The 23,586-nt window shown below is 44.1% G+C and overlaps 1 protein-coding gene across 1 annotated transcript in view; it reads right to left on the reverse strand.

Annotated features, from left to right (window-relative positions):
* Nucleotides 1-23,586, reverse strand: part of LOC126187512 (protein farnesyltransferase subunit beta) — a 66,978-nt gene that overhangs the window by 8,280 nt on the left and 35,112 nt on the right. Inside the window, exons 5-8 of the mRNA XM_049928645.1 lie at nt 18,090-18,260; nt 17,284-17,413; nt 14,144-14,276; nt 4,614-4,725 (exon numbers count right to left, since the gene is read on the reverse strand). Coding sequence (XP_049784602.1) covers nt 4,614-4,725; nt 14,144-14,276; nt 17,284-17,413; nt 18,090-18,260 — 546 coding nt within the window. The remainder of the gene's footprint in view (nt 1-4,613; nt 4,726-14,143; nt 14,277-17,283; nt 17,414-18,089; nt 18,261-23,586) is intronic.

The raw sequence follows: 23,586 nt of genomic DNA on the forward strand, positions 1-23,586 counted from the left end.
TAGAATCAGTGATCAATTTCCATATATGTATGGCTCAAGACAGTAGCACTCTAAAAGATAATGTATTTGTCCAGCAAAAGGATGCAAAAATAACACATGATTTCCCTGTGATAAATGGATTGTCAGGTCATGGTGCATAACTGATTAGCTTGCAAAGCTTAGCAGGGTGTACAGTACAGAAACCATTAAGTAAAAGTATAAGGCTGGTCAACGCGATACCTACAGGGCACTTCAGAGAAAGTTTAAGAAATGTTAATTGGGGAAATGTATATAATGAGCCAAATGCCAATGATAAATGCAACATATTTCTTGGTAAATTTATATCCATTTTTGAGCACTGTTGCCCCCCAAAAATTACTAAATGTAACACCAAACAGTTTTCAATGAAACCTTGGATCACTACAGGCATTAAAGTGTCTTCAGAAAGGAAAATAAAATTGCATGAGGCTGCAAGAATTAGTCAAGACCCAGACGTAATTTTACACTATAAAATTATTGTAACATACTGAGAAAAGTTGTCAGAAAATCAAAAAATGTGTGTTTTAGAGATGAAATTAACAACTCAGGCATTAAAATCAAATCAGTATGGAATGTTGTCAGAAGAGAGACAGGAAAAGTAATCACTGGGGTAGATAGTATTACTATTAAAGAGAATGAAACCATCATAACCAACAGTACACAAGTAGCTAATGTATTCAACAACCATTTCTTAAGTGTAGGTAAAAAAAAAAAAAATTGGTGACAACAGTTCAAAAGAAAAAGTCATGCAGAGTCAGTTTTGAGAAAACACAGTCAGATAAATTTTCACCTAACAACTTCTTGTGAAATAAGGAAAATCATTAAATCTTTGAAAAATAAATGTTCTGTTGGAGTAGATAACATCTCTAACAAGATATTAAAACAATGTGGAGCAGTTACAGCTGATGTTCTGAGTCACATCTTTAATGCATCACTAATTCAAGGTATTTTCCCAGACAGGGCCATTTTCAAGCCTCCGTACAAAAATGGGGCCACCACAGATGACAAAAATTACAGGCCAGTATCCTTGTTCACAGCATTTTCAAAAATTGTCGAGAAAGTAATGTAGTCAAGAGTGGTTAGCCATCTCAGCAGCAATGGGATACTTAGTAAGTCACAGTTTGTGATTTCAAAAATGCTGTTCTACAGAGACAGCTATATACAATTTCACTCCCCACATAATAGAGTCTTTAAATAATAAAAAGGTCACCAATGGGAATATTCTGCGAGTTATCCAAAGCATTGGATTGTGTGAAGCATGACTTTATGTTACATAAATTACAATTCTATGGTATAAATGGAACAGCATATGAGTGTTTTAAGTAATATCTACAGAACAGGAAGCAAAAAGTTTGTTTATATGGTTTTAGTGATTCAAGGAAGTTTCCCACTTCATCTAACTGGGGTGAAATTACATTAGGTGTTCCATAGGGTTCTATCAGGGCCCCTTCTGTTCTTGATGTGTGTGAATGACCTCCCTTCTTATCTGAAACAAGAAGCTGAACTGACACTGTTTGCTAATGATATAAGCATCATTATTAATCCAGTGAAAGAAACTCCAACAGAAAATGATATAAATAACGTCTTTGGAAAAGTTATTGATTGGTTTTCTGTGAATGCGCTTGTCCTGAACTTTTAAAAAACGCAGAACATCCAATTCTCAACTGTAAGGAGTACAGCTCCTTAACAAAAATATAACACATCAACGGAAGTCAGTAGCCAGGGTAGGGCATAAGTTTTTGGGTGGACATATAGATGAGAATCTTAATTGGAAAATTCATATTTTGGATCTTCTAAAGTGACTAGGTTCAGCAACTTTTGCAATCAGAATAATTGCTAATTTTAAGGATACAGAAATTAGTAAGCTAACATACTTTGCATACTTTCACACTCTGATGTCATATGGAATAATATTTTGGGGTAACTCAACATTGAGACAAAAAGTATTCACTGCTCAAAAGAAAGTGGTTAGAATAATTGTGGGGCTCATAGACGCACATCTTGTAGGTATCTCTTTAAAAGGTTGGGAATTCTTAAAACAGCCTCACAGTACATTTACTCAGTAATGAAATTTGGTCTAAACAGCATGGAGCAGTTTAAAAACAGTGACATTCATGATTATAATACCAGAAGAAGGAAAGACGTACACTATCCTCTACTTAACCTACCTTTGGCACAGAAAGGGGTAAAATACGCTGCTGTAAAACTTTTCGATAAATTACCAGATGAAATAAAATGTCTGACAGAAAGCAGTAACAGTTTTAAAAATAAACTCCTTGACAACACCTTCTGTACCACAGATGAATTTTTGAATAGGAATAAATAAATCTATAGGTATAATATATGTATTTTGCACCGTTTAAGGGCATGGGGTACGTAACAAAAATTTTAAGCTAAAAAAAAAAAAAACTTCATTCATGTGTGTATTTCTTATGCACTTGACATGTTCCACATCATAACGGTCATGTGAGATTGATCAATGGAAAATTTAACTAACACACACACACACACACACACACACACACACACACACACACACAATCAGATGCCTCATGATTCAAACTATTTGGTTTACCAAAAGAATTGCAACCCATTGTTACTATTTTGTCTGTATATTCTGATATTGATTCAGTAGTAGTATTGAGCTCATTTCATCAGTAATAAACTATTAGCATCTATTTCCCTGATTTGCAGACTTGGCAAGTACATGCAAAGGTTCTAATACTATTTTCAATGAATGAAAGAACATTTTAAAGTACTGAAATTTGAACCAAAGTACAATGTCTTGGACTGAAGGGGACACTAAACATGGATTTGATGAAATTGAGCTGGCTACATTTTTAATATGTTGATGGTGAGTATTTATTATTATCTGAGAATCATGAAGAATACTTATTCCATTTACCAAAACTTATAGGTTTAAAAATAGTCTTTCACTGTGGTAGCAATGATTAAGAAAAATAAAAAACATGAACATGAGGCAAAAACAAAAATATAAAACCAAACCAAACTAAATATAAACCCAAACCAAACACAAAAAAAGATTTTAAAAAGTAAGTTGTAAATCATTATTCATTCTTTTGATTAAAAACTGTAAAGTTTCTAATCCCTCCACCCCTGCTCTGAAGTTTAGTTAGGTGCTAAAATTTGTTGGGGCTATGGGATACCTGCTTCCACGTAGGTGTAGTGGTCTCACAAAGGTTGGGGGACCACTGCTACACACCGATTCTGTGGTCATGATTTTTTAAATACATCCTTTGGAATAAAACCAGCATTCCCAGCTCAAATTTTGTTATATTAATTTGATAGGATTAATTATTTTTATATTTAAATCTCTGTTTTTCTCTGCTTCTTAGCCTCTGTGGAAGTTATTCCCTGATGTTTTCATGCATGTCATATCATTCTGTCCTTTTTGTCTAGTCTGCTACAAATGTGTAAGTATGATACTGACCTTTGTAACACAGCTCGTGTAACTGTAACTGTCATTGTTGTCTCTATCATTATGATTCCAATCACCTACGAAGACAGCAACAATAATTGGTAGGTAAATGTTCAGTTTTTGTTTTCTGGACATATGCAACTGCTGACTGCACTGAGCAAGGTGTGCGAATGCCTAAGCGGCCAAACTGCTGAGGTCATCTGTCCCTAGACTTATACACTACTTAAACTAACTTACACTAAGAACAACACACACACACACTCATGCCCGAGAGAGGACTTGAACCTCCAGCGGGAGGGGCCACACACTGAGCAAGTGAAAATATGCTGATTAATCATCAGACTGTTCCCACAGCCCCCACCCCTTTCTCCCTCATTATCAAAATTGCTAATTGAGCTGCAAACATAGTGTAATGATAGGACATTATGATTCTTGAGGCAGTAACTTCCCAGTCACTGAGATACAAAGTACTCTGGACTGTCAGAAATAATGTTACTGTAAATCAAAGTAACCAGACTAGGTTTGAATATAATTATCACTACTAACATCACTCTGTTCTATAGAACACTCAGTACAGCACAGAAAAAAATAATATCCCAACTCTGATTTCCCCTCTCAGTTTCATCTGAGTCACATTCGGACATAAGATAAGGTTTTCTTCTCTGGTATCTAACATACATTCACATATTCAACAACAGTAACTTTTGAGTGTCTTTAGAGCTCAACTTAAAAGTTGCTAAGTAATTCACAACTAGATTATTCTATATCAATAACAGTTATATGGGACACCTTGCCTGTACAACTAGAATTTAAAAGACTAAAACAACTAGTCACAACTGTGTTTGGTTGTGGTTCTTAAGTCACGTAACCCAAATGCTAGGATAAGAACATCAAACAAGTAAGCAACGGTTCACAATCTGTTCTTTTTATGTTCAAATTTCTCAATGTAAAGTACTTCTGAACCAGAGATTTGAACCATAATGGACTGGTTATGTTATATAAACAATGATCATAAAGTAATTTAAATTTCTTGCAGTTTCAGAGCATTTAACTTTCTCAGCAACATTTTCACACTGCAACCACTCTACCAAACTATATATGCAAAAGGAAAGAATCACTTCTTAAAAACAATTAACAGTACGAAACAATAACTTACTTTGATGGCTTGTCAACAAAACCCCCAGAAGGATCCTGGCAACAAACGAGTATATATTCTTGTAAGGCTGTCTGATGGAAAAGCCACCTCTCCATGTCTACAGTACTGGTACCTGATACAGAAAGAAAAGTGAAGGCCCATAAAAATATGTAACTGTCAGCACCTGCAGCAAGTCCTGGGTGCCTTTTGATAGTTTTGATAATGTATCATCAAGTTAGAAAGAGGGGGTGGGAAGTAAGGAGCATGGTAGTGGGGGGGGGGGGGGGAGGAGAGAGAGAGAGAGAGAGAGAGAGAGAGAGAGAGAGAGAGAGAGAGAGAGAGAGGAGGAGGAGGAGGAGAAGAAAAATAAGAACAATATGTGGGGAAAACGAGGAGGTGGAAAATAAGGTGAGAAAATGAAAAAAAGATAGTGGAGATGTGTAGGACATAGTTGGATAGGGGGAAGTGAAAAGTGATAGGAAGAAGTGACAAGCAATAGCAGAAATGAGTAGGGGCAGGGGGGGGGGTGAGTAGAGAGGATGGAAGGGTGCAATGCAGATGGTGCTAAATAGTGAAGGGGAGCCAGGTGAGTTGATAGGTGGGTGTGGGGGTGACTGGGTGGCAGCAAGTAAGTGAAAGGGGCAGGACCAGTGGGGACGAGAGGGATGGACATGTGGTCGAAGGTGATTAGGGGTCAGTGCAAGGGCAGAGGGGCCGGTGCAAGGCGGGCGCATGGGTGGACGGCCAGCGACTGGTTGGAGGGACAGTGGGCAGGTGAAGGTGCAGTGGATTAGCAGGTGGATGAATTTGCAGTGGATTAGCAGGTGTATGAATTCGCAGTGGGTTAGTAGGTGGATAAAGGCACAGCGGATTAGAGGATGGGTGAAGTGAAGGGCGAGTGGTCACATATGTGAAGTGGCAGCATACTTGAAGTGGTGGGGGCACGAACATGTGAGTGAAGTGGTGACGGGGTCGTACATACTTGGACGAAGTAGTGGCACAATCATACAAACGAGAGTGAAGTGATGGCAGGACTGTGCGCACATGGATGAAGTGGTGGAGCAGGGGTCTGCACATGTGGCTGACGTGGTGCTGGTTTAAGGTGGTGTGCGCACATGTGTGAAGTGGTGGGGGGGTGAACACAAGTGGGTGAAGTGGTTGGGGGTGTGTACACATGGGTGAAGGGGGGATTTGCACACATGGTTTAAGTGGTGGTAGGAGAGGGGGCCATGAACACGTGAGTGATGTGGTGGCAGGGTTGTGCACACAGGGGTGAAGTAGTGACATGGCTAGGACAATTGATCGAAGTTGTTTAAGAGTGGTGGGAATATGCACACGTGGGTCAAGTGCTGGCAGGGGCATTCACACCCGGGTGAAATGGTGATGGCAGCTTGCACAAAGGGGTGAATTGGTGGCGGGGCCATGCACATGTTGATTAAGCGGTGTGGGGGTTCTTCATGTGGGTGAAGTGATGGTAGGGAAGTGTGCACATGTGGGTGAAGTGGTGGGGGGGGGGGGGGGGTGATGCACGGATGGGTTAAGTCGTGTGGGGGGGGTGATGCACGGATGGGTTAAGTCGTGTGGGGGGGGTGATGCACGGATGGGTTAAGTCGTGTGGGGGGGGGGTGATGCACGGATGGGTTAAGTCGTGTGATGCACGTATGGGTTAAGTCGTGTGTGGGGGGGGGGTGATGCACGGATGGGTTAAGTCGTGTGTGGGGGGGGGGTGATGCACGGATGGGTTAAGTCGTGTGGGGGGGGGGTGATGCACGGATGGGTTAAGTCGTGTGGGGGGGGGGGGTGATGCACGGATGGGTTAAGTCGTGGGGGGTGATGCACGGATGGGTTAAGTCGTGGGGGGTGATGCACGGATGGGTTAAGTCGTGGGGGGTGATGCCGGATGGGTTAAGTCGTGGGGGGTGATGCACGGATGGGGATGCACACATGGGTCAAGTCGTGGGAGGGGATGCACACATGGGTCAAGTCGTGGGAGGGGATGCACACATGGGTCAAGTCGTGGAGGGGATGCACACATGGGTCAAGTCGTGGGAGGGGATGCACACATGGGTCAAGTCGTGGGAGGGGATGCACACATGGTCAATTCGTGGGAGGGGATGCACACATGGTCAATTCGTGGGAGGGGATGCACACATGGTCAATTCGTGGGAGGGGATGCACACATGGTCAATTCGTGGGAGGGGATGCACACATGGTCAATTCGTGGGAGGGGATGCACACATGGTCAATTCGTGGGAGGGGATGCACACATGGTCAATTCGTGGGAGGGGATGCACACATGGTCAATTCGTGGGAGGGGATGCACACATGGTCAATTCGTGGGAGGGGATGCACACATGGTCAATTCGTGGGAGGGGATGCACACATGGGTCAAGTCGTGGGAGGGGATGCACACATGGGTCAAGTCGTGGGAGGGGATGCACACATGGGTCAAGTCGTGGGAGGGGATGCACACATGGGTCAAGTCGTGGGAGGGGATGCACACATGGGTCAAGTCGTGGGAGGGGATGCACACATGGGTCAAGTCATGGTAGGGTGTGCGCACCTGTGGGTGAAGTGGAGTGGAGTGGAGGCATGCACATGTGGGTGAAGTGATTTTGAGGGGACATGCATACGTGCATGAAGTGCTGGAGGGGGACATGTACATGTAGGTGACATGGTGGTGGGTGAAATGCACACGTGGGTGAAGTGGTGGCAGGGGGGGAAGGGGTGTGAACACGTGAGTGGAGAGATGGTGGGGGGCATGTTCATGTGGGTGAAGTAGTGGTGAGTTCATGCACACAGGGGTGAAGTAGTGGCAGGTCGAGCACATGTAGGTGAAATGGTGGCAGGGCAAGCACACATAAGTGAAGTGGTGGCAGGGTGGCGAAAGCAGGCAAACATGGGTGAAGTTGTGGTGCGAGCTATGAAAAAGGTCCAGACGAAGCTTCAGCCGAGGTGTACACCTTAGAGATGTATGTGAATGGAATTAGAGATGTATGGTAAAGGGAAGGACTCCAGTTCAGAGAGAAGGGATTGCACGCAGACCGCAATCGTGAGCCCTGAGCAGGCCCATTGATGCAGGACATGAACTACTGCAGATGGGAAAAGGAGACGTTAATTCGTATTCTCAGGAGAACTACGAATGTGTGCAACGTAATTGGTGAGCAGTTGTGCACATTGGATATGCAATGTAGGTACTCTGGCCTCCACCATAACAATGGCCACCGGACTCATTCTGAAAGCTCCCGTCATTAGGCGAACGCCACAGTGGTGCTCTGGGTCGAGTAAACGCAATGCTGAGGGTGGCACCGAACTGTTAACCAGACTCCCATAGTCAAGGTGGGATTGAACAAGGGCTCTGTAGAGCTGCAGCAACGTAGAGCGATCTGCACCCCAGTTGGTGCTGCTCAGGTAGCGGAGGGCACTGAGGTGCTGCCAGCACTCCTGCTTAAGATGACGAAGGTGAGGAAGACAAGTCCATCGGGCATTGAAAACCAGTCCTAGGAATCGATATGTCTCCACTACAGTGAGTGGATCGTCAGTAAGGTAAAGTTCTGGTTCCAGATGAATGATATGATGCCAACAGAAGTGCAAAAAACATGACTTTGCGGCTGAAAACTGAAAGCTGTGGGCTAGAGCCCATGACTGCGCCTTGTGGATGGCTCCCTGTAGGCACTGCTCAGCAACACCAATACCGGTGGAGCAGTACAAAATGCAGAAGTTGTCTGCATACAGAGGGCCCTACAGCTGCTGCTAGACCATTTATGGCCACTAAAAATAGAGATACACTCAATACGGAGCCCTGTGGGATCCCATTCTTATGGATATGGGGAGAACTATGGGAGGCACCAAATTGGTCATGGAAAGTACAAAGCGACAGGAAATTTTGGATAAAAATCAGGAGCGTGCCTCTGAGACCCCACTCATATTATGCGACAAGGATATGATGTCCCCAGGTGGTGTCAGACACTTTCCGTAAATCAAAAAAGACAGCAACAAGGCGTTGGCGACTGGAAAAGGCTGTTCAGATGGCAGACTTGAGGGACACAAGATTATCAGTGGTATAGCGACCCTGGCGGAAGCCGCCCTGACATGGAGCCAGTAGGGCACGTGACTCTAGGACCCAACCCAATTACCGACACATCATACGTTCCAGCAGCTTACAAAGATCGTTGGTGAGGCTGATTGGCCGATAGTTATCCACGTCAAGCGGGCTTTTACTGTGTTTATGCACTGGGAAGACACCATGGCACCATATCCGGTTGGAGGTGATGAGGAGATATCGCTTGTAGTCAAGACAAGAGATTTTTAATCATCTGACTTGGGGAATCCGCTCTGGCCCAGGAGCTGTGTCAGGGCAATGTGCAAAGGTGCTGAGGAGCTCTCACTCTGTAAAGGGGGCATTATAGGGTGCACTGTGGCATGTAATCAATGAGAGGACTTTCCTTTCAATCGTCTTTTGATAGTGCAAAAGACCGGTGGTGGGGGGGGGGGGGGGGGGGTGGGGGGGGGGGAGGGGGTAGTTCTCCGAGGCAGAAGCTCGAGCATAGTGCTCAGCAATCACGTCTGCGTCAGTAAAGAACATGCCATTGATGTTAATGCCACCTGTTAGGGTCTGGTACCAAAAAAGATGCCTGATCTTTGTCCAGACTTGGGACAGTGACATATGGCACCCAAGGGTCGACACGTACCCCTCCCAACACTCTTGCTTCTGTCGTTTTATAAGCAGGCAAACGTGGGCACAGAGCCGCTTAAATGCTATTAGGTGCTCTAGGGATGGGTGCCACTTATGTCACTGTAGAGCTTGCTGACGCACTTTAATTGCCTCAGCAACTTCCAGCGATCACCAAGGCACTGTCTTTTGCCAGGGCATCCTACAGAACGAGGGATTGCGTTTTCCGCCGCAGAAACGATTGTTATAGTGATCTGCTCAATCACAACATCGATGGCACCATCTGGGGGAGATTCAATAGTGATAGCATGAGTTGAAGGCTACCCAGTCTGCCTTGTTTAAAGCCCATCTGGGTAGGTGTCCATGGGCATGATGCCGGAAAGTGACAGGAAGATGGGGAAGTGGTCACTACCACAACCGGTCGTCATGTGCTCTGCAGTGGATAGATGGGAGAAGTTCTGGGCTGCAAATTGATAAATCAATGGCTGAGTAACTACAGTGAGCCACAGTGAAATGTGTGGCGGCCCCAGTATTTAAGATGCAGAGGTCGAGTTGGGACAGTAAATTTTTGACATCTCTGCCACAGCCAGTAAGTACGGTGCTACCCCACAAGGGGGTTATGGGCATTAAAATCTCCCAAAAGTGGTAAAGATTTAGGGAGTTGATCAATCAGTGCAGCCAGTACGTTCAGGGGTACCGCACCATCTGGAGGGAGATATATGTAGCAAACAGTTATTTACTGCATCATCCGTATCCTGACAGCCACAGCTTCAAGAGGAGTTTGAAGGGGCACACGTTCACTACTTACCGAGTTCAGGACATAAACGCAAACTCCACCTGACACACTATTACACTTGTTACGGTTCTTGTTATATCCCCTGTAGCTGTGAAGGACAAGGGTCCGCATTGCCAGGAACTAGATTTCCTGGAGGGCAATGCAGAAAGTAAGTGTAAAGCTTAACAGCTGCCATAGCTCAGCCAGGTGGTGGAAGAAACCACTGCAATTTCTCTGGAAGATGATGTGATCGTGAGACTGGGAAGGCATGAAACAATGAGGTAGTCAACGCCTCAGGGTCACCTGCTGCCACCGACTTATTTCCTGAACAGGCTATATCCATTGTATCCGAGGGTATGGCGAGATCTAGGTCCTCAGCGGATGCCAGAATCTTCACCTCATCCTTAGATGCAGAGCTTGTAGGCAGCAGTGCTGTGCCACCGCAATTCCCTTGGTTTTGGGGGTCTTCTTTCTGGATTTTCTCGCTGATCCTTGGGTTTCTCTGGCTAGGAAGGCTTCACTGATTCCGTCTCTGGGACAGAGGATGATCGCAAAGCCCTACGACCAGCTGCTTTTGGGCACTTCAGTCACTGGTGGGCGTCATCTTTCCCACTAGCTGAAACCTGGGTGGGGAGTGACCCAAGGGACCCCTTCCTAGCAAGAGAGGAGTCAAAGAAGACTTACATTTCTCCTGATGAGAAATGGGGACCAGTGTCCCTGATGGTTGGGGGGACAGTGCTCCCAAGGTAGGTGCTGCAGGAGCAACAGGGAGGGATTTGCGCCGCCCCCCCCCCCCCCCCCCCCCAATCAAGAAGGCAGGTGTAGTCTTCCAGCTCTGAGAGCTGACTGGAACTCGCACAACTGATGGGACTACAACTGTTCTCATAGCAGCGGCATAAGAGGTCATAGGCACAGGATGTAGATGCTCAAATTTCCTCTTGGCCTCAGTGTAGGTCAGTCATTCCAGGGTCTCGTATTGCATTATTTTCCTTTCTCGCTGTAAAATCCTGCAGTTTGGTGAGGGGGAGGGATATATGGCTTGACATTACAGCGGTAGACTATCACCTTGACCTTCTCGGGTAATGTGTCACCACTGAAGGCCAAGATGAAGGAACCAGTAGCAACCTGATTATCCCTCGGACCCCGAGAGACACACTGGATGCAATGAAGTTCTTGTCGCTCTAAGCTGGCGGCAGCTTGTCAGAATGCAGAAGAAGGTGTGGTGTCACCGCCAGACACCACACTTCCTAGGTGGTAGCCTTTAAATCGGCCGCGGTACGCTAGTACACGTCGGACCAGCGTGTCGCCACTATCAGTGATTGCAGACCGAGCACCGCCACACGGCAGGTCTAGAGAGACGTCCTAGCACTCGCCCCACTTGTACAGCCGACTTTGCTAGCGATGGTTCACTGAGAAATTACGCTCTCATTTGCCGAGACGATAGTTAGCATAGCCTTCAGCTACGTCATTTTGCTACAACCTAGCAAGGCGCCATTATCATTTGCTATTTATCTTGTGATGCATGTACCGTCAGACCAATTTTCACCAATTATGGATTAAAGTTAAGTATTCCAACAGCTACGACCTTTTTTGCTAAAGTCTAACTTCCTTAAATGCTCCAGACCTCACGCCAGTCTGCGTGAGCTTAAACGCGGGGGAGAGAAAGATGGGTGGCTTAAAGGGTGGGACTGGAAGGAGGTTGAAGGGGCAGTGTTGGTGGGTGGGTGAAGGGATGCAGGTAGAGGCAGGGTGACGGGTGGGTGAAGCACAGGGGTGATCGGTGGGTGAACTGGAGGAGTGACAGGTGGATGAAGCGGAGGGGTGATGTTTATGTAAAGGGGAAGTGACAGAAAGCGGTGGGGTGCCAGGCGGGCATAGAGTGGATAAATGGGAGAGGGCAGCAGAGTATGAGAGATCAACGGGAGAGGGGCAGAAGAGTAGAATGGGTCAACAGGGGAGGGGCAACACCTAAGAGTGGCTCAAAGGGGGAGAGCCAGCAGTATAGCATGGGTCAAAGGGAGAGAGGAAGCGGTATAGCATGGGTCAAAGGGAGAAAGGCAACGGCATAGCATGGGTCAAAGGGAGAAAGGCAGCGGCATAACATGGGTCAAAGGAAGAGGGGTGGCAGCTTAACATGGGTCAAAGGGAGAGGGGTGGCAGCATAGCATGGGTCAAAGGGAGAGGGGTGGCAGCACAGCATGGGTCAAAGGGAGAGGGGTGGCAGCATAGCATGGGTCAAAGGGAGAGGGGTGGCAGCAATAGCATGGGTCAAAGGGAGAGGGGTGGCAGCATAGCATGGTCAAAGGGAGAGGGGTGGCAGCATAGCATGGGTCAAAGGGAGAGGGGTGGCAGCATAGCATGGGTCAAAGGGAGAAGAGTGGCAGCTTGGAGAGGGTCAAAGGAAAAATGGGTGGTGGTCGGGGTACAAGTGACTCTAAGGGGGAGGGGCGGGGGCAGACGCAGTGGATGGGGAGCATACTGGTTGTGGGGTAGGGATAGATGATGGGTCACGTGCATGTGGAGTGGGCTGAGGAAGAGGGACAAGATGCAAGTGCGACAAAAGGGGCAGCAGGTGGTGCATGAGCACTTAGAAAGGGCAGCAGACAGGGCACATTGAAGGGACAGGGGGTAGGGTTCTCTAAGAGGGTAGGGATTCAAATAAAGCAGGGTATGAAAAGGGGGGAGGGGGATTGGGCGCGACCAGGTGGAGGGGAGTACACATAAAAGATGGAGGTTCTAAAGAAGTGGATGAGATAAGGTTAGTTTACAAGGTTGAAGAGGGAAGTACTAATAGTGAAAGGCTGGTGTGAGCACATGAGGGCTGAATGGCATGACTTCAGGACAGAGACTATAGTAAAGGTTGAATGCAAGACAGATAGTACAGTAGAGGGAGGTGATTTTGTATGTGTAAATTTGAGTTCTGGTGTGTTTTAAGAATAATGGGTATAGTGAATGAGTTTTCACCTGTGTGGCATCAGTGAAAGCAAGCACTGCACAGAAAGGACAAGACCGCAACCATCATTTGAACAGACTGCTATAAGCAAGGCTAACTTTAAACAAACACATTTAATGGAGACAGTCTTAGTGTGGTTCTCTCTCCCCCACTCTGTACTGATCCTGGCTGAAGGGTAGAGGGATCCACAGTCACCTTTGTCACATGTCACGTGTGATTGTCCTGCTCTCTCCATTACAATATACTTACATCACCAGTCAGTAGAAGTGCCGTTGGTGTTTACTTAAGGATGCATACATGGCAGTGGTAGGTTTAGCACTGCTCTTGACAGAGATATTGGAGACAACCCTTGAGATACAAAATTTTAATTTACAATTGGTACTGCTAAAATACTATTCATTTCATATACAAAATAATCACTGTGAAACCCTTCATCTACAAATGCAGCATGTGTTCTCTTTCCATCTTTACTTTGTTCACGTCTCTACTGAAAATAGGCTGTTTTTAAAATGGATTTGTAAATATGCAATTGTTGAATGTATTAGGTAAATTGTAATACAATTCTGTATTGAAAATAAACACATTATACATGCACCATTAGAAGACTGTGAGGTGGTTGATGGAAGCAGCCTAAGTAAAGGAGAAATCGAATTAAATGAACAACTAATGAATGCTTCCTGTTCCTTGCCAACTTTAGGTAACTAGCAACACTGTGTTTGGTTCCCCACACACATAAATAAGACAATTTCCAACTCAAGTACAGAATTAAATAATTTAACATAATGCATTGTTTCTACTTGCATTGAAATACACACAATGTTGTCTGATGGGTGAAGACAAAAGGAACTGAAAATAGTCAACAGGTAATGCCATTCTGCCTCTCCAGTTAGTATTATCATCAAATTACTTCTTAAATTTCACATACAGTACTTTTATGCGCACTGCACTAGGGAAATTATGGCTAGTTTAATTCTTAACTTTTGTATTGACTAGGAGGATTATGTATCATATTAAATTTAAATTAAAAAAATATAGAATCCATCTTAATAATAATTATATCAAAAACTGAATAACTCAGACAATTATATCTATTAAATAATTAAATTCCTACATATAATTAGTTTAAATTTGAGAAAGAACAGCTGTCTTACCCTCTTGTGTCAGTATTCGGTGTATCATAGGAAAAATACCACACTGCCAAAATGAATAGCAGCTATCTACAAGCTTGTTGGTGCGGCCCTGAAAGCCACCTTCAAAGCGCATTTGTCGATTTACAGCCCACCGCTGAAGAAAAACGAACAGAATTCACAATTCTACAGTGTGAATTTTAATCATCGTTTAGTCCTATTTCCTTTAATCTTAGTAATTAATTATGTCGAAGAAGACTATAACAATAAATTACACCATTATATAGCAGTAACAAACTAATACTAATAACTAAAACAAAGGACAGGAAAAAATAAAAACAAAGAAAAATCTAACAAAATAGTTCATGGTGAACAGCCAGGTGTCAGTGTGACCACACTGCCATCATCAGATGCTCTGATGAGCTGAGTGCGTAAGGGCCAACACGGTGCTTCTCTCCCCCCCCCCCCCCCCCCCTTCCCACAGTACTGCCACTCTGTTCACCGTCCATGCCAAGCATATCCACACCCCTTCCTCCAGCCAACTTCTTGTTACATCTTCAGTTTACACCCTGGTATGCTTGCTGGTAGAAATTCCGCAGCTCCTCTGCCTGCCCCCGAAGTTAGTTCATTGTGGTCACTTTCTGAAATACTGTGCCTGTTGGACACTGAAAACTGGCCATTTACCCATGAACTATTTCATCATGATGTATCCCTGGAGCAACTTAAGAATCTCTTATGTATGATGTAAAGAAAAGAAAGATAAAAATACCCCCATACACTTATTCATTTACTGTCACTAGCAATCCCCCCCCCCCCCCCTCTCTCTCTCTCTCTCTCTCTCTCTCTCTCTCTCTCTCTCTCTCTCTCTCTCTGTGTGTGTGTGTGTGTGTGTGTGTGTGTGTGTGTGTGTGTGTGTGTGTGTGTGTGTGTGCGCGCGATCACAGAGCACTGGCTCCCTTTCTGTATGTTATACCATCCTGAGCAAGATATATAAACATACTGTTGGCAAAATTTCTTCCATTCCTTTCTATATCCTGTTTTTCATCTTTCTTCACTTTTGTAACTCCTTTTACTTCCTCTTTATTTTATTCACAAACTTCAATTTCTTCCATGAAGTTCCATTTCTGTCAACAATTTGTCCCCTATCCAACTTTTCAGCCGATTGTTACTGCTGTCTGGTACCTCCCAACAAGTGAAGAATTTTTACCCCTTATAATTACATTAATCCTTTTCTTCGCCAATTATTATGTGGTATTTCACGTAGATGTGTGAAATATTATTTCTGCCACTGCTACTACTCTAGAGCTAGCAACAGCAGTGCAATGGAGTAGTTTGAAACCAGTTGATAATAATATGTCATACTCGTATGACTTGTCACTAAGATAGTACCCACCAAGGATACATGTCAAGCCTCAGAATAAGCAGACATGTCTGGCTGACTGATGGTGTTTTAAAGTAAGGTAAATGGTCAGAAAGTGACTTAAAAATGTTTTACTCCTGGCCATTGACTCCTAGGCAGCATGCAAGTTAATACTCCCAGTGCTTTTCTTGGTGCTCTCTGAGCTTGCACTTGGGACCACTAGACCAATGTCTCAATGGACCTGCACAAACCTTCCCAACATTCTGCAGTATGAGTAGCACCTTATTTGAAGTTTGTTGCTTCAGGCAAATGAGCATAGTCTAAGACTGCTGTAAGCATACACTCTCCAACAATAAGGTGGCTAAGGATAACAAAAATGTGGAAATGCTGGTAATGAAATTGCTTGGCATGCTGATGGAAATTAGAAATTACATTACAGAAACCCTTTGAAGAGGGTGAGAGAAGGAGAACAAAGAAGAGATGGTGGTGCAACTAGATTCTTGAAGTTACAAACAATTTGAGTACATGTAAGCATAACTACACATCAAGGACTAGTACTGTCTTTTGCTGTTTAGGTTTTGCAAAAAAATTCAGCTTCCTCATACCAGCCTGAATTTCAGTCAATGTATGACAACCTACTTTAGTACATGACTAACATGATAAACCAAGCAAGATGGTGCATCGGTTAGCACACTGGACTTGCATTAGGAAGTGTGAAGGTTCAAACCTGCATCTGGTCATCCAGATTTAGGTTTTCCATGGTTTCCCTTTATCACTCAATTCAAATGCTGGTATGGTTTCTGGCAAAGGGCACAGCTGATTTCCTTCCCTGTCCTTGCCTCAGTCCAAGCTCATGCTCCATATCTAATGACCTCAATGTCAATGGGACACTGAACCCAATCGTCCTTTCTTCTTTTTTCTAAACTGATAAGGCAATTTCCAAAAAAACTAAGAAATTCTTTTTCAAATTACAGTAGATGCCCAGGACAAAACATACAAATGAGAAGTCCGCCACTTAATGGCATATAGTTCTCATTTACCAATGCCGTAGCACTTTAATATCAAAACTAGTGCCATAAAATGAAGTCGCTACATAATCATTTAATACATACACAAATAAATTGGGCAAAATGAAATTTCACTCATATGTGAAGCACAAATTTTAAACATATATTTCAATTGGTATATAACAACATTTATATAAATAAATGAATTACCTCAAACTGTTCATGTGAGTCTTGAAACTTACTGTGGAGGGAGAGTAAAAGTGGTGGGGTTGGGTACAATGAAGTACTCACTGAAAGGTAACTCTACTGTTTCAAAGTTACATAAATGGTTTAGTAGTGAGAGAGAGAGAGAGAGAGAGAGAGAGAGAGAGAGAGAGAGAGAGAGAGGGAGGGTGTGTGTATGTGGAGGGGGGGGGGGGGGGTTGCATGTGCATGAGCGCAGCGAAACAAGCTCAGTGTGCAATATCTTTCTGTAATAGCTCAGTCTGGATGATCTTTCTGTAATACATCACTATAGCTGACACACCAAGTTCTGATGCAATAAATATATTTCAGATCATAGTCCCCACTTCACTACATCTACTAATAAAACTGGAAAAACTGTGGTTTTAATATAATGTTAGGTTGCAATATGCTGCTTCCACATTTTTACTGCATGTTATATTTACCTTTGATAAGAAATTAAAGCACTTAACAAAACATAATTAGAAACCAACAACCTCATCACAAATAATAACACACAGTTATTTTAATGTGAATGTTACATTATGATCAGAAGAGAACTACACAGCACATACCATAAGTGCCTTCATATTGCACAAATTTTCTCTTCCAAGTATAGTTAATGCCGCCAAGCCACAGAATGTATAGCCTCCATGCGCCTCCATGTCAGGGCAGCCTGAGAAACCACCTTCATATGTCTGGCAACTGAAAAGAAATTAATTAAATAAATAAAATAAAAATAAAGTCTGATTTTTATCAACATTTAAAGAAATCTCCATAAACATTTTTTACAGAATCAGTATTTATCTTTTAAGAAAATGAAGTATGGAGAAGAGAGAACGGATCTTATTTATACTATTTCAAATTATTTACACACAATTCAATTTTTCTTCAGTCAATATTTTAGAGAGGAAAGGTGTTAAAAACAATAGTGTTGTTCTTGATTTGAGAAATTGTTGTAGAGTAAGTTTAGAAACCAATTAGTATACACATATTTTACAGTCTGTAAGCAGTAGACGACAGTCCGATGTTATCCTGAATAAAACAAATGGAGTTCTAACCTACTGGTCTCCTACAATCCATTATTTGCCTTTATGGTTGGTGACCATATTATTATTTCTAAATTATTTCTGCAAGCCCAGAGATTCCTCCAGACAGCTCAATAAAAAACAGAGGAGAATACACATTAGTTCAGTATAATATTTGCTTGTCGAAGAAGGTAAATAACTTTCTTTTTCCATTAACCAAAGCCAATTTATTCATTTATTCTTGTCATTTACAGCTAAATAATGACTGTGACTGTGCAAGATCATCATACAACAGCCTGGACAGCTCGATCAAGTTAACCTATTGCATGATTAAATCTTAATTTTTTATGTACCTGACTATCCATTCAGCTGAATTTTCAAACAATGAGTCTGTATAAATGTTCGTCAATTTTGCAACGGCAAGTGCGCAGTATACGCCTCGGATGTCACATTCTCCTCCAACATGCATGTGGAAGCCTCCATCCGGTGATCTAACAGCCCATAAGAATTGGCTTAGTTTCTCTCTGCAACAAAAACATGACAATGATTTCAGTGTTCTTCCATTTTACAGGTATATTTACATCAGAAAAATATAATTACTTTAAAAGTCTATTAATTTAAAATCGGCCTACATGCTGATAAGTCTCTAGAATCTGAAGTATTTCACCGTAAGTATGTGTTGTAAGAACAGCACTGAACCTTACAAATAGCTGCAACATAATTAGTCACAGTTGTATAAATCAAATGAATAACCATACTATGCAGGTATAATGGAATTTCACTTGTCTTACAATTTTATACAATGGTCAAATAAGTATGGCTCAAAATATTATTTTGATTTGCAATGTAAACTACCCTTACCATATATGTTAAATTCAAATGCTCTAACTCAAGTATCTGAACAGCACTTTTACGGTACACTCAGTACGAAACACAAAATGCTCTTATATTGTCAAGTACACATTAAAATCTTACTACAAATGCTACTGGATAAAGGTGTTTAAAAATTAAAACTGGAATAAATGTGTCTGCATGCATATACACAGTCAGTTCACATTAATGTGAACACCCACTATGTTGAACATCAACATGTAACAACAACTCTCAGATGGTACATGGCAGCACTAGCAAGGCAGAAAACAGTGCAGTCGTCATCGTACTGAGGAAACTGAACGATTCATCTGACGTCCAAACGGGCATGATCATTGGCTTTTGGGCCAAGGGTAGATGCATTTCTGAAATGGCTAAGTTAGTAAACTTTTTGCATGCTGCCATGGTTAAAGTACGCCATTCATGGCAAAATGGCGCTATCTAAAACTGGCGCTGAGGCAACTGTGATGCACCACGATCCATTGATGGCAGGGGTGAATGAAGCTGGAGAGATGTGTACACGTGAACAGCCATGCGACTGTTGAGCAACTGACAATCCAGGTGAACAAAGGGGCTACCAACAGTGTCTCGTCAATGACCGTTCAGCAAATGTTGCTGCATACAAGCATCCAAAGCAGACACCTGTTTCATGCACTCACACTGACCGTTGTTCATCGGCGATGTGAGCTGGAATTTGTAAACCAACACCGCAACTGGACATCCACTGAATGGTGACAAGTGGCCTTCTCAGATGAGTCACATTTTATGCTCCATCAGACTGACGGCCTTACGCATGTATGGCTCTGCAACAATCATTGGAATGGACCAGGCCAGAGCAGGGAGCATTGTGGTTTTGATGATGTTTTCATGGCTTTCCCTGAGTGATCTCATCATTCCGGAACACTCAGTGGGTCAACACAAATATGCACAGACATGCCAACTTTCAAAAGGAGAATTTTAGCGGTGTACTATTCTGAATTACAACACATCCCTGACGATTAAAGTTGCAATAATTTAATAACTGTAACAATTCAATTACATTTGCTTTATTATTTACATGTAACTACTAAATAATGGACATACCATGAGCTACTGAAAAGTCACATCTACATACACCACAAAATGCTTAAGTTTGTCCCTTCCCCGATTCACTTAAACACGGAAACTCTTCCTTATAAACGTTTCTGAACACTGCATCATATTTCTTCGCCATTCTACATGAAAAATAATCAACATCTTCAAGATACGCAGCCAACAACTACTACTGAGTACACAAATTGCGCAACAGAACTGAGAACACAATGATCCTACGTTCTAGACAATGGTCTTGTAGCAGTGATGCCAACCCTCGCACACCATTTCCCCCTATATTGCACATCAAATTCCCCTAAATAATTTATCACACTGTCAGGTAAGCAAGCGGGGCAGTGGGGCGGTAAAAGGGAGTCCAGAATGAAATTGCCAAGCGGAGGGGAGGGGAGGGGAGGGGAGGGGAGGGTAGTAACACTAAATATTTTTCCCCCTGAAACATTTCTCTCTCTAACTTCCCCCTAGGCAGCTTAATTCCCCCTAAATTTAGGGGGAAATCCTCTAACTTGGCAACACTGCATTTTAGACACAACAATGCTAATCACTTTGCTTGAAACAACTATCGACTACTCCTTGTCCATGATAACTTTACGACTGCGCTGGTGCTACCAGAAGCGGAGGAAATTGGCACTGGTTGAAAGATATTCATTTGTCTCTGAACGCTGCCAACGATAAGTTCCTTACTTCCTTGTAGATCCAAAGTGCGAGCTACGCCTATTGCTGCTCCCGACAGCCACCGCACCAATCTACCAAGTCGACATAGACAAGTAGCAGCCATTCCTTGTCATCCACCAATATATCAAAGATGCAGGATTTTCAAATAGTAAGGAAAGTATTGAAACTGCTCTGAAAATCGGGAGATCGGTCTTCACTGTTGGGAGATCGGGAGGAAGAAGGAAAAGTTGGGAGTCTCCCGCTTAAATCGGGAGAGTTGGCACGTCTGTATGCACCTATCATTGGGCACATGTTCACCCATACATGCTGTTTGTTTTTCCTTGGCATGACGGCACCTACCAACAAGACACTGCAATATGTCACACAGCTCTCAGTGTACACATGTTATTTGAAGAGCACCAGGATAAGTTTACCATACTCCCCTACCACCCAATGCCCCTGGATTTAAACCCAACCAAGAATCTATGGGACCATCTGGATTGGACTGTTCATGCTGTGGATCCTCAGCTGTGAAACCTAGTGCAGCTAGCCAAGGCACTGGAGCTGGCACGGCTCCACATCCCTGTCAGTATGTTCCAGAACGTCAATGACTTACTTTCTTCACATCTATATACACATCTCCACCAAACAATTAATTATACTACAAGATAAATTACAATCAAAATGGCATGCATTATAATGATACAGGTACTTATACCCAAGTTTACCTCAATACAGAATTTGATAAGCCAGCCTTAAAACATTAAAACTGTCAGTTTGGGATAGTGTAATGAAGTTGAAAATAAAAAGTTTAAAATACAATTTAAACTGTTTACATGCTTCCACTGACTAGCTCAAGAGACATTCACTGATGTGTGAAGAACAAGATTCAAAAAATGCGCTAGTTAAATGGACATGCCACAAGTATGGCACATCATAAATCACGCTGTAGATAGAGAAATTCATGTGTTGCAGGCCACAGTTATACAGGAGTTGGACTACATTAAGTGTGTGAGTGTGTGTGTGTGTGTGTGTGTGTGTGTGTGTGTGTGTGTGTGTGTGTGTGTAGGGGGAGGATGGTGGGGGAGGGGGGAGGCACACACATTCATGTCACTGACCATGTTCTTCAGAATCTACCATGCATTCTCCCAACAGATCATAATTCACATAGTTTTTTGTCTCATGGATAACATGATAATTGGCAAGGGTTTTGGTTGGTTGGTTGGTTGGCTGGCTGGCTGGGATTATTCAAATGTGTAGTGTGTAGGAGTGGTAAAACTGTGGCACTGAAAGCAATATTGATGCCAGAGCTGGGAAATAATAAAGGGAGGTAAAAGTATATGAGAGGGTCTGGCATGCAGTTCAAGAGCTGACAATGGCTCCCCAGGCCTTGTCTATGGTACTAGAAACCACATCTGCATCTGACCAGTGCTAAGACAGTTATGAGGTAAAGAATGCTTTCTAATGGGGGGGGGGGGGGATTTTTAGTAGTAAAATAATAAATTAAATTGAGAGAAACATCAGGTCAGTAGCTGGATGGGGCCAGGTGAGTGACCCCCCTCGACTCAGCACGTGAAGGGGCTGTCCAGCCGTCTCACTCCTGATCCATTATGGTCAAGGCATTATACACTCCTGGAAATTGAAATAAGAACACCGTGAATTCATTGTCCCAGGAAGGGGAAACTTTATTGACACATTCCTGGGGTCAGATACATCACATGATCACACTGACAGAACCACAGGCACATAGACACAGGCAACAGAGCATGCACAATGTCGGCACTAGTACAGTGTATATCCACCTTTCGCAGCAATGCAGGCTGCTATTCTCCCATGGAGACGATCGTAGAGATGCTGGATGTAGTCCTGTGGAACGGCTTGCCATGCCATTTCCACCTGGCGCCTCAGTTGGACCAGCGTTCGTGCTGGACGTGCAGACCGCGTGAGACGACGCTTCATCCAGTCCCAAAGATGCTCAATGGGGGACAGATCCGGAGATCTTGCTGGCCAGGGTAGTTGACTTACACCTTCTAGAGCACGTTGGGTGGCACGGGATACATGCGGACGCGCATTGTCCTGTTGGAACAGCAAGTTCCCTTGCCGGTCTAGGAATGGTAGAACGATGGGTTCGATGACGGTTTGGATGTACCGTGCACTATTCAGTGTCCCCTCGACGATCACCAGTGGTGTACGGCCAGTGTAGGAGATCGCTCCCCACACCATGATGCCGGGTGTTGGCCCTGTGTGCCTCGGTCGTATGCAGTCCTGATTGTGGCGCTCACCTGCACGGCGCCAAACACGCATACGACCATCATTGGCACCAAGGCAGAAGCGACTCTCATCGCTGAAGACGACACGTCTCCATTCGTCCCTCCATTCACGCCTGTCGCGACACCACTGGAGCCGGGCTGCACGATGTTGGGGCGTGAGCGGAAGACGGCCTAACGGTGTGCGGGACCGTAGCCCAGCTTCATGGAGACGGTTGCGAATGGTCCTCGCCGATACCCCAGGAGCAACAGTGTCCCTAATTTGCTGGGAAGTGGCGGTGCGGTCCCCTACGGCACTGCGTAGGATCCTACGGTCTTGGCGTGCATCCGTGCGTCGCTGCGGTCCGGTCCCAGGTCGACGGGCACGTGCACCTTCCGCCGACCACTGGCGACAACATCGATGTACTGTGGAGACCTCACGCCCCACGTGTTGAGCAATTCGGCGGTACGTCCACCCGGCCTCCCGCATGCCCACTATACGCCCTCGCTCAAAGTCCGTCAACTGCACATACGGTTCACGTCCACGCTGTCGCGGCATGCTACCAGTGTTAAAGACTGCGATGGAGCTCCGTATGCCACGGCAAACTGGCTGACACTGACGGCGGCGGTGCACAAATGCTGCGCAGCTAGCGCCATTCGACGGCCAACACCGCGGTTCCTGGTGTGTCCGCTGTGCCGTGCGTGTGATCATTGCTTGTACAGCCCTCTCGCAGTGTCCGGAGCAAGTATGGTGGGTCTGACACACCGGTGTCAATGTGTTCTTTTTTCCATTTCCAGGAGTGTAGAAAGAAACAGCACTCACTACCTCAGAGAAAGTATAAAAAGCTTATCACCAGTTCTTTCATCATTAGCTAATATCAAGGGTAAAACATAAAATAGGTGCAGTAGAGAAACAAAGGCTAAATGCAACAACAAAAAAGTAAAAGGGGGATGGTCACAACAGCTGGCAGAGGATCATGTCTGTAAGTAT

The sequence above is a fragment of the Schistocerca cancellata genome, chromosome 5, assembly GCF_023864275.1.
Source record: "Schistocerca cancellata isolate TAMUIC-IGC-003103 chromosome 5, iqSchCanc2.1, whole genome shotgun sequence".
NCBI classification, from domain to species: Eukaryota; Metazoa; Arthropoda; class Insecta; order Orthoptera; family Acrididae; genus Schistocerca; species Schistocerca cancellata.